We start from the raw sequence: 12,198 nt of genomic DNA on the forward strand, positions 1-12,198 counted from the left end.
TTCGTTAAGTAGATATTAATAAAAACAAACCGACCAATCAGAGCGCGCGGATACCGTTGGAGCGGCCGCGGTAGCGAACGAGAGCGGCTACCTAGCGCGTAGCCACGCCTACCGCGGTCGCTCCAACGGTATCCGCGCGCTCTGATTGGTCAGTGTTTTCCGTTAATATCTCCTCAACGAAGCCTCGGACAACATTTTCGCTAAGGAGAAAGTTGTTTCAAATCATCCCCTGAACCACCATTTTCAAGGACCTCCAACATTTTTGGGACACCCTGTATTCGCTGAATCAATCTTGAAAAAATATCAGCTTACAGGAGATGATGACTTACTTTCGAAAGTAAAAATTGAAAAGTTTGTTCGTTGCAAAAATTGAATTTCAGGAAAACGATATTCATTTTCAGCATCCTGAACCGGGCTCTTCCCATAATTCATTCGTCTTTAAACTTCTGCATTTCAAAGTGTTTAAATAAAGCTGGCCCTGCAACGTACAAATAACGCCCCAACGAGGAACTAAAATTGCCCGAAAACAATCGTGGCGAAAATGAATTAGCCCGTTTCGTCGGCGCTATCATCGTTACGTAACGCACTATTTTTATTTATTCGGCGAAGAGGTTGCGGTATCGCATCTACACGTGCGGCGCGAAGCTTCCGATTGATGAAGAAGCTTCGACACGTCGTGAGATTACACCACTCGTGAGTCACCCATGACACTCCACCAATCGGAAGATTTCGCGCCTCGCGTTGTACACGTGAAAATCATCGGCATGAACACGGGATGGCCGAGTACCACGGGTTCGCGTGCTCGCCTTCTTCAGGTTGACCTCCAACGACCGTAGGCGTCATGCGGTCGGCTTTAATAGAGCCGAAATCTCGCATTCCTTCTCGCGAGATTATCAGGCCCGGTTATCTTAATTTTCGTCAACGCTTGATTGTCTTATCCCGTATCGTCGATAGACTAGTTTATCGGCAGCTTTGCAACATTTTCGGATCGCTTCCAGGCTGCCACGTGCGTCTGAAGTACGCGCTCGTGATTCGTGAATGAAACTTTGCGCAGCAAATCTATGAATAGATGTTCGATCGTCGTCGAGATTATTATTTACGTTGTTGAAATTCCAAGTACAGCGTTGTCTCGAAATAAGCAAGGATTTTTAATCGCTATTTTTGTTTGTTTAGCAAAGAGGTTGCAATCGATCCAATTTAACCAATGGATTTTCACACGCGAGCACGCGAAATCTCCAACTGTGAAGCCACGTAAAGCGATGCTTCACAGTTAAAGAGACCGGGGGACTGCAGTACTATGATAAAGTATGGAAATTGACTCCGCGTTCGTGAAATACCCTTTGTTTGGTCGATACCGACTCGTACCTCGTTCTGAGATAAGTGTCGCGCCGTTCTCCGTCGCTCGCTAGACACACGAAAGGATCTTTATTCTTCGAACGGTAAAGAAACGTCCAATCTCTTTCGAAACGCGGAAGCCAGCTGTAAACAATCAATCTACGACACCCGATGGTTACACGACTTAACTGTTTTGGCTCCATGGTTTATTCCACTGTCTCATTCACCGTTTGACCCAGTCATAAACATTTCAGAAGCCAAACAGCGCCGAGCCGTCTACCTTCCAGGCATTCTTAATTCTTCTTCATGTTTACATCTGTCTTACAGGCTGAAGCAAATTTCGCGCGGCTAAAAACGGCGGTATCTTTTATTTCTTAATCTTGTATCATTGAAAAACGTGTATCGATATTTTTTAACGCGCACGTGCGATCGTACAAAATTTTCCTTGGTCTTCTAGTTCCCTTCAAAATGGCGGTATCTTTGTTTGTCAAGCTCGAATCACTGCGGAACGTGTGTCATCATTTTTGACACACGCACACGCAGAGAGAGAGAGAGAGAGAGAGAGAGAGAGAGAGAGAGAGAGAGAGAGCGGGGACGCGCGCGCGCGCGATTGTAAAAAATGTTCCTCAGCCCGTAAGATGTACGTAAACATATGCAAAGTGTTGTATCGTGCACAAGAGAATAAAAAAAAAGGCTCGCTTCTTTGCTGATTGAATCAATTGATTTTCATCGTGCGCTGATCGAAACTGGAATCAAAATGGATATTTTCCGAGGCAAAAGGAGAGCATTATCGCTATCGAATGCCATCATTGAAGAGAGAATGGGGAAGATGGAAATGCTACTGTGCGATTTACGATGCGAGGATACAATCTCGTACATGTTTTGAAGTGCACGTGTAGATCAGATATGCCTCATTTTAACGATTTTATATGTGGGCAGAACTTAAACGTTAGCCATGTAGTATCGGTACTGACATATAGCTGTTGGACCATAATACAAATGTTGGATACCGTACATGGCCATTTTAGACATTTGTTTTGTGGCTTTTTCTGTAAATTTCACGGTATTTGTTGAAATGTTTGTTACGATCGATGCTTTTGTTAAGATTTCAAGATTGTGAGCTCGCGTATGGCGCAACACTTTCGATTGGTGCTGAGGCATCGATGACGGGGCTTTTTACTAATTGGCCGATTGCGGTCTGCCAATCGAAAGACTTCCAGCCTCGAGGCAACCTTTCTGCTTTCCATGGTGTACACGTGGATTTCACGCCGCGCGCAATCCAACACGTGGCGTTCCCTCACGTGAACGATTCGATTAGCGATGCTCGTAAAAGCCTTTGTTCAATAACTTTGACGGAAATGTTTGTCACAATTATCCGTATCGCGTTGTTTTAATTAACCAATCGCAAATGGATTGCAATTCTTTAATGGAATTATACTAGGAACTCGGTGTTAATATAGATAGGCCAATCTACTAGTTTTATCTTGACAAATGTCGATTCGTTTATTACTTTTCGTGTTTGGATAACAATCGTGGAATTGTTCTATTTCGTTTTCGTGAGACGAATCAAGTAAATTAACTTCTCGAGGGACGAATTTTTAATGTTTTCTTTTTTTTTTTTTTTTTTTTACTCTAATTGAATACGCACAAGCCAAAGCAATTTTTGTCTATAAGTCGATTTGAACACACAAATATTCTCTCTCGTTTGAATATGGTGCCTGCTCTAATTGTACAAGGTATTATGATTGTTAAGCAATATCAATTTTAAAATAACAGTAAATGTACACATGCGTGGCTATATCCCTCGAGAGGTTAGTATCAATGAAAAAATGTATTATAATTGCTAATATTGTATATTCTAGGATAAATGGATAGGGATAAATGAAATCGATCCTCTAACAAATGAAATAACATTTCGAATAATTCTTCTGTCAAAAGTGCACATTGATCGTATCGTTAGGACGCCAGAATCGCGAAACGTTTTGTGGTTGTTAAATGCTTGGAGCACGTGACTGGCCAAAAAAGAAAAAAATGATTAAAGGGGTCGCGAGTTGCGCATCGCCGCTCCAAATGAATTGGACTTGGAACGAATGCTGAAAAAGTGACCCGGCGTCTGTGTCGCCGGAAGGTTAAAGTATTTCACGACCTTTGTCGGTGATAAGATTATTTGAAAATTGCGATTGTCTGTTCGAAACTGTGCAATATAGGACGTTACACAATTACAGAAACGTTGGGGAGGGTGGTTTGAGAAATCTTCTGTGTGGTTACACGGGGAAAGGGGAGAGGGTAAAAGATGGCAAAAATCGGTCAAATCGAAAAAAAAAGAAACCGACGAGGTGGAATGCGTATCGTGTACGCGGATAAGTTATCGTTCCGAAACCGTTGAACTTTCTGAACTACATATTTTAATTAAGACGCAGTAATTATGTGTTTGGACGATACGAAAGTTTGACGAATGTGTTTAGGAAATTAACGGCTCCCTATTAGTTGCGAAAACAAAACAAACTGGAAGACGATAAGGAGTTGAAAGTAAAAGATTGAATTTCAGCAATTTTATATATTCAGGCATTCAGACCTCGGAATTAAGGAAGGAAACTGTCGTAATTAGGGGGCCAAATATTAATCGTTTTTCGCGACTGTTGCTCATGTCCCGAGAAACATTTAATGCTTGGACTCCTAATGTTACTCCTTAACGCACAATTGAAAGTGAGAATGACGAGTAATAACGTGTACGATGATTGATGATTGCAGAGCTTCCGTGTCGGAAGCAGGAGACGAGACGAGGGAAGGTCCTCTGAAGAAGTACCATGTGGCGAAAACATTCGCTGATCGCCGGTACAAAGTCTCATCGGCGAGAACGTATTTCTACCTTAACGAAGCCTCCTGCGAACGTAACATGGACATCTTCATCAGATGTCTCGAATCTGTTGCAGGTGAGTACAGTTTTATCCGGGTAAATTTAACCCTTACGACTCCTAGCGGTACGCACGTGTCCCAGTGAATATTTCTGATCGCCTTTCACCAAATTGCAAGACTTATAGAAACGTGTGTGAAAAAAAAAAAATTAAAATCTTATTCTTATTATTTATTGAAATAATATTTGTCTTGACTCGTCTAAACGCAAAGGTTTGTCAGTTACATATCAGGACACCCTATACAGCTTAATTTCTGGTACCAGCTGTGTTTGAAAAATTAATAGTTGTCTTCAGGTCAGAACTTATGCAACGATCTAATGTAACTGAAAAGTGTGTGGTGTGCTCGACATCGTTTCGTACCTCAGCCGCCGGGTCGGAACAGTGAATTTGTAATTATCGTCGAGAAATGAAAAAGAACTAAAATTAATTTAAATTTAAGAGACCTAATAATCGTCTACAAGTAAATATAAGTTAATATAGATTGCTTTCTCGTTGGTCTAGACGAATTATTTGGGGTGCTAATCCAGAAAATTCATTAAGGGATGAAACGACATTGAAAGGCCAAACAGCAAGTGGAGGAATCATATTAGGAGTCCAAGTATTAAATGTTGTTTTCTTGGAATTTTTTCTATAGAGAGGAATTTATGGAACGTATAATATAATTTTCCTCCTTAAAGAAATAATCAAGAATATGTAAATACGTTGCAACTCGAAGTTAGAATTTTATCGATCCATAAACTAACAAAGGAACATTATTTCTATCTTATTGCTTTGTCTCGACGAGATGCGCATAACTTTAGCGAACGTGTCAAGGAAAGTTACGAATCTTTACTGAATTTCGTTCCATTTTTCTTTTTTTTTTTTTTATTACAACCAGTAAGCGGCGGTTAATTTCCTAAACTCATTCTTCGCTATTCTTTTTTATCATCGAGGAAAGTAATTACTGTGTATTAATTAAGATATGTAAATAAGCAGTTCAGAAAGTTCAAGACGCGTCAATTTATTTGTGTACGTAATCGCTCTGCTCTGTCCACTTTTATTTATTTTTTTGTTTTTAAACAAATCTTTAGTACACGAGCGCCAATAAATTAATAAGAACTGATTACGTTGTGAATCTGTAGCAATTAGGAATTTCTTTGCTTCTGTTTATTTGTAATTTTCGGAGAAGTTAAATTATACTACTGAAATTTTGTTCGTAGAGAAAAATTTGTTGTAACGTGGTTCTACCCTTCACGAATCTTCTTGATTAGCACCCCAATAATTCGTCCCTTAAACGAAATTATTTAATCTCCAGAAGATAACCACTGTATTCGATTTATATATTTATTTGAATACACTTCTTTACTTTGCAATGTATGCAAACAATTATTCGCTCGCGAAACTAGAGAACCATATCACACGGAGAATAAATAATTTTTCAATTCACAACGTGGAAAACGTTCGGTCCTATTATTTAGTTCCAAGAGTGTCAAACATATCCAAAGTTTGTATCACATTCGAACAGAAAAATTTCCATTCGGGAACCTCGACAGAGCAGAAAGTGCCGAACGATTAATAATCAACCAGTTTATGATTCGACAAGGCCACGATTTTGGAGGACAGCGTCACATAAATTTCACGTGTGTAGCCAAACATTATTAGTTCTCGAGATTAGCGCTTATCACTAGTAACGGTTTATCGCTCTTTCGTAAATCATTGTAATTTAAATTATTCGGTCTGGAGAACTGGATATCGACCGGCAATAATTATAATGCGGAAAGACGCGGGATTGAATGTTGCACGATGGGTATCATAAATATTCCGTATCTTGAGATTCTTGTTAAACATCGGGCAAAAAAACAATTTTATTGTTACTCATTATATCTCTATCGATAATATTTTCAAATAAGAAATACGCAAGTTTAATTTTTTAGTTTATGTTCGTACGACATTACATCAAAAATGTTTCCCTGTAATTTCGTCATATGTATATCAATTCTTGGGAATGGAATTGTTATGCATATCGAGGGATAGGCATACATTAATGGGATACGAGTCTTTGTTGGTGTATGGGAGCTCGCGTGTCCAAGATTAGTATCCACATATGTGCGTGAAACCACGTGAATCGCATTCTCGAATATTCTAAAGCAGGACCAAAACTGGACAGTAAAAGAGAAATTATGGCAACCGGTCTCTGCTAGCCCTAACGAGTAGTATTAAAATCACAATGCTAATTACTAACTATGAAACAAATTCTTACTACCGATAAATCAGACCGGTCACAATTTTCAGCGAACTAAAATTGTTTGCTCTAATTTTATAATTCGAAATTGAAGTTAGGCTGTAACGAGCTTGTAGAAAATTTAGAATGATCTCAATATCCAAGGATGTTTCACAGCCTATAATAAGCATGAAATATCTCTTTTCATTGATCTAGAAAGTAACTATAAGTTCAAGATAAATCTGTAGTCTTTTGCACACTTGAAGATCTCTTTTTCTCATTGCACATGTTTCGTACAATTAACCTGATTGCAAGGAATTTAGGAGCTGTAATTGCATCAGTGGCCCCAGAGTCAAGAACAAAATTTTTAGCTGGTAGACTTCTGAAATTTTGCAAGACAAGAACGCGCGAACGTATCTTCTATAAATATCTCCTCTAGGGAATCGTGTTTTCTGCTAACCGCCCAAATAACGTGACATAACGATGCTCGGGATCATGAAAGAAATTAGTAATTTATTTCAGTATTTATATCGAGCTATTTATCCCTGTTGGATTTTATTGTCTATGTAGAGTCCCTAATTTTTATATAGAATGTAAGGTGAAGTATATCATTCTTTGTCGCCTGATACAGTATTATAAATTCTTATGTCCTTTTACAGACGATGAAATTAAAACCTTGAACCTAAAATTTCCCACATTACCAATCACTACCAATTTCGATGTCGATCCCAAACCTGGTAAGACAAACAATACCTTTGTACACCTTGATCCTTCTCTGTTTTTTATTTTTTTTTTTTTTTTTCACGTCAAGACCAATTTTTCCTGTGTTACACAAGTTCCTCATTGAGTTGTCATAAATATTCTTCTAATTTTTTGCATTTGTTTTATAGGTGCTTCGATGGGAGTCGGCTTCACTGCCATTAAATTAACAGCCCTTGGTCGACCACAACTCCTAGTATGTAGTCATTTTTTGTGGTAGTTTTATATTACGTAGTATGTCAAGATATTCTGGAAATACACAAGTCATTGTTAGTAGTATAAAATGTAGAAACTAATAATGCCCAGACTGGTTACCTACCGATGATAAATATTCTAGAAAATGTTTCTACAGGCTATGATAAGAGAGAAATCAAGAGTGATAAAGTTGCGATCGAGTATACTCAGCAATTAATAACTCAGATTCAAAACCTCAAACGTAGCTTCATTTTAATTTAGCTTGTGGAATCTTCTCCTGAAATATTTACCATCAGTAGGTAGATACCTTGTACATGTCTTTCTAATTGAAGTTATAATTATATTATTCGAGCACATTTTATTTTCAGCTTCAATTGTCAGAAGTAATTATGCGAGCACGACAATACATGTCTGATGTTGTCGGTGGTGAAGGTGCCGTCTTGACTCATCACGCGAAACCAGATGATTTCATGAAAAAGTTTGAAGAGGCACACATTAAGGATGCAGCACCAGTACAAAAGTTTCTTCAAAAAATTCAGTCGGACAAAGAGGGGTAATTTATTGAGATCATCTTTGGCTAGTACTTTCCAATCAGGCTAGCTGACAACTAGGAGCACTGGCGACTCTCATACATCATGGAATGTGTTAGTAAACGAATTCTTCTGATTTCAGTGTTATCCATTTGTTCCCATGGAGTGGTATTCTGGATGAAAATTATGAACTCAGCGAAACGTTCCAAGTACCAGATATTAAAACGGGAAAGATGGTGAGGCTGATGTCACAGCTTACATCAAAGGAGGAAGAGATGTTCAGGAACATGATAAGACGCCTGAATAATATAGTCGCGGTACGGATATATAAAAATAAAATAAAAGAAGTATATTAGACATTGTCAATGTCAGTATTAGCGCTTTCTCGGACCCCTGATGAAGCATAGTTACATTGAACTCATTTTTCAAAAGGACACGGCTTACAACTGGAAGCCTCTAACAGTTTCATCTGGATTGTCAGTGCCTTCATGATGAAAAATATTAGATCTGTGTGAAAGTTTTGTCATTTTTCTCATTCACTTACGTCACTCTATAATCCATATAGTTCATAAAACTTCGTATTTTTCAACTGAATTACTTATTATTATTCAATTACTCCTCAACCCTAGATTATGGGATTTTCGTTTATTCTAGAATGTTGCATCTGATTGGTTCTTGGAATGTCATTCCTTTTCTGTTAACTATTGCAGAATTATAATCAACTTGTGACCAATGGTTTCACCTTTCTTTAACAGTTTCTTTAAACTGGATCTCTTCTGTCTCGCCATATGCAGATCGTATCTTTCTTTCAATGACTTTATCGCTCTTCATGTTGATTTTCTGGTTTACAATAATCGTTTCTCTTGATGTGTTATTGTACAATCTCCATTCTTCATTTCCAGTAACACTATGTGTATAGTGTAACAACTGCACCTCTTGTTCAGAAACAATAAACCAAGAAAACTCCCGTACCAATTAGGAGATTTTTCCGTTTATTAATTCGAACACTGCATATTGTAAAAGCGACAGAACTTTCCTACGGATTTAATATGATAAGACCATCTAGTTCGTTAGCAGAGACAGAATGGCTGGCTTCTGTTTCAGGTGGCTGATAAACTAAACGTGCGTATCATGATTGATGCCGAGCAAACATATTTCCAACCTGCGATTTCGCGATTGACGTTGGAAATGATGCGCAAGTACAATACAGATAAGGTAATGTTTTGTTTCGTAGATGCGACATTATCACTTAGTAAATTTTCAGTGAATGATTTCTGAATCCCAATGGTCTACTTCATAGGCTGTGGTATTTAATACCTACCAGACATACTTACAAGATGCTTATAACGAGGTGAAAACGGATCTCGAACAAGCCCAACGACAGAATTTCTACTTCGGCGCTAAACTTGTCCGTGGAGCTTACATCGAGCAGGTAATCTTCCATTCGATGAATTGCATTCTGGTTGCTGTACATTTATTACAAACTACGATTGTTTGTGTAGGAGAGAGCAAGAGCGGCAGCGATGGGTTATCCTGATCCAACGAATCCTTCCTACGAGGCTACAACCGAGTCCTATCATAAGACGCTTATGGAGTGCCTGAGGCGGATGAAACAGTACAAAGATAAAGGCGAGGATCCTAAGAAAATAGGAATTATGGTCGCCTCTCATAACGAAGATACAGTACGCTTCGCGATTGAGAAGTACGTGATCCTTAGTTAAGATTTATTCATTTCAGCTTTTTAGCTAAGAAATGGACTTGGTTGAAATCTACTGTCACTATTCAATTAATTTGAAACGATTTATAATATTTATGTTAATTTAGAATGAAGGAGATTGGAATCTCACCAGAAGACAAAGTAATCTGCTTCGGCCAATTGCTGGGAATGTGCGATTACATAACATTCCCATTAGGTATGTTATTTTTGGTATTTAAAGACATGATTGAGACTCCAGTGACGAGTTGAAGTATTCCTGAAAGTTTCACAGCTTTAATGATTGTATTGGTATATTTCAGGTCAATCCGGATATTCCGCATATAAATATATTCCCTATGGTCCAGTTAAAGAAGTATTACCGTATCTTTCTCGACGTGCACAAGAAAATCGAGGCATACTTAAGAAAATCCGAAAAGAGAAACGCCTTTTGTTATCTGAAATTGTAAGACGCTTTGTGCGCGGCCAGATATTTTATAAACCGAAGGGAAACTACACTCCCGTCTGAGCAGCCGATTGTTTCATTGCACAGACGAATTTTAAGTATCAAACTTAAGTAGTGATTGTAAATTATTAAAAGACTCTTGTGGTACGCAGAGCAACGCGCGCGCGTGTGTGCGAATGGAAGTATATGCAGTGTTATTCATTACACAAAGTTGCCTCAGTGTGACGTTATCAAGTGCAAACTGCTCAATATCGCACCATGTGGTAGAACTATGTTCATTGCTTCTTATGTCTGGTATAGAAAACCTATCAGTGAATTGCTTATGACTTTTATAAACAGAAAAGCACATTTTATGCTTTATTAGAAAACGCCATGTTCAATACGTTCATATTACGTTCACAATACAATAACGAACATGCACATTTTTGATAATTAAAAACTTTTATACCAAAACAGAAAGTATCGAAATTATCAAAATCATATTCACGACGAACTTTCACTTTTACTTTTGTTCCTCAGTATTCCCAAGACTTTACGAGGGTAATATTGAATTGCATTGATAAATTCTAAATGAAATTCTACCTAAAAATAGAACAAATACAGCCTTGTCTGAAACGTACTAGTTTTGTTATTATTTTATTTAAGAATCTCGTTGTGCACACGTGCACGATTATTTATAGTGGACATATTTAAATATTTTTTGACATACGTTCTTTAGTATTTTGTTGAAAAATATGATTTTCATATGAAGATAGGTAATTATATAAAGTCCATTATGTCCATAGCGAGCTGCATTTAATTAAGTGAAATACTCGTATGGAATGAACATTCAGCCCCACTTCCATGCTTTGTGCGTAGTTACCAAGAACGGATTTAACCAAAGTGATAGTATTGGCAAATACTAGAGAATGCAAGTCATAATAGAGTCTATTTGGTCCGAATGGAAGTGTTTGCACATAATTTAGAAAAAAAAAAAATGACTCTTATAAATTTTTAGTAAATGAATAAGATCTTTACAAAAATTGGGAACATTTTGTTAAAATTGTTTTATATAAGAGTCATTTTTTGTGTGTACAATTACTACGCATGTTGAAATAAAAAGTTGAGTAATCTTGGGCTGAAACAGTGATAAACTGCGAATTAGGAATTGAAAAAAGTACGTAATTGCGACACGTTATATAAGTTTTTAGTTCACGTTGCTTCAGCCTAAAGTTGCTTTTTCTTATCGGATAATAATAATCATAAATATACAATGCTGTTTAAACGATGCGCCCCAATGAATTAATATGGCTTATACACAGCTCTTTGTTACATTTTCTTTCAGAATTAAAACTAATTTTAAGAAAATTATCAAAGAACTTTTATAATTTATAAATAATAAATTGTTCTTTAGCTACGAGTTTTACGTACTGAACGACGAATCCTGTGTATTTTTGCTGAACTAGTATATTCATATTGTTTAAAAGGAAGAGTTACGAATAACATTTGTACAAACTGAATATTAACTCTTTTTTCCGCAATATTTCTGTATTTTTAATTTATGTATTGAAATGTAATTTTATGCATTGAGAATGCTACTTTTATTATTACTAGCAATGAAAATAATTCGACCTCTGGTGGATAATTTCCATGCAGTTGGATAACACTTCGATATTTTCTCGTCAGTATTTAAAAAGAAAATGAAAAAAGAAACAAAATAGAACGTCATTGTTCAACAGGATTTTCTTTCTATTAATTAATGTTTTAAAGTATAAATATACAATTTACATTTGTTGTAAACATCATTTGTTTATATAATACGTAAACGTACAATATTTTATGATCTCCTGTATTATAATACGATGTAATTGCATTCGGAATATGTATGTACTTTGTATTTGCTATTGTCAAAAGAAATATGTATTTTGTTCTATAGAACAGTCTTATCGTAAAGTTATGATTTTTATTGAGATTAAGTTAATCTCTGAATATCATGTTATTATACTTGCAACCTAAGAAGAAATTTAATCAATGAATAAAGGGGCATTGTTGAAGTTATACAGGCTATAGCTAAATGTTTTTATGTGGCTATTGGTATGTTGAATGTGAGTGATTTAGGTATAATT

At 36.8% G+C, this 12,198-nt stretch overlaps 1 protein-coding gene across 1 annotated transcript in view; it reads left to right on the forward strand.

Moving 5' to 3' along the window:
* Window positions 1–12,130, forward strand: part of LOC128889467 (proline dehydrogenase 1, mitochondrial) — a 26,577-nt gene extending 14,447 nt beyond the window's left edge. The window contains exons 3-11 of the mRNA XM_054147134.1: window positions 4,087–4,268; window positions 7,341–7,405; window positions 7,773–7,957; window positions 8,077–8,251; window positions 9,039–9,149; window positions 9,235–9,366; window positions 9,437–9,636; window positions 9,759–9,847; window positions 9,951–12,130. Of these exons, the coding sequence (XP_054003109.1) occupies window positions 4,087–4,268; window positions 7,341–7,405; window positions 7,773–7,957; window positions 8,077–8,251; window positions 9,039–9,149; window positions 9,235–9,366; window positions 9,437–9,636; window positions 9,759–9,847; window positions 9,951–10,156 (1,345 nt within the window). The 3' untranslated portion in view covers window positions 10,157–12,130. The remainder of the gene's footprint in view (window positions 1–4,086; window positions 4,269–7,340; window positions 7,406–7,772; window positions 7,958–8,076; window positions 8,252–9,038; window positions 9,150–9,234; window positions 9,367–9,436; window positions 9,637–9,758; window positions 9,848–9,950) is intronic.
* The last annotated feature ends 68 nt before the right edge of the window (window positions 12,131–12,198 follow it).

Source organism: Hylaeus anthracinus, unplaced genomic scaffold (assembly GCF_026225885.1).
Source record: "Hylaeus anthracinus isolate JK02 unplaced genomic scaffold, UHH_iyHylAnth1.0_haploid 0, whole genome shotgun sequence".
Taxonomy (NCBI): domain Eukaryota; kingdom Metazoa; phylum Arthropoda; class Insecta; order Hymenoptera; family Colletidae; genus Hylaeus; species Hylaeus anthracinus.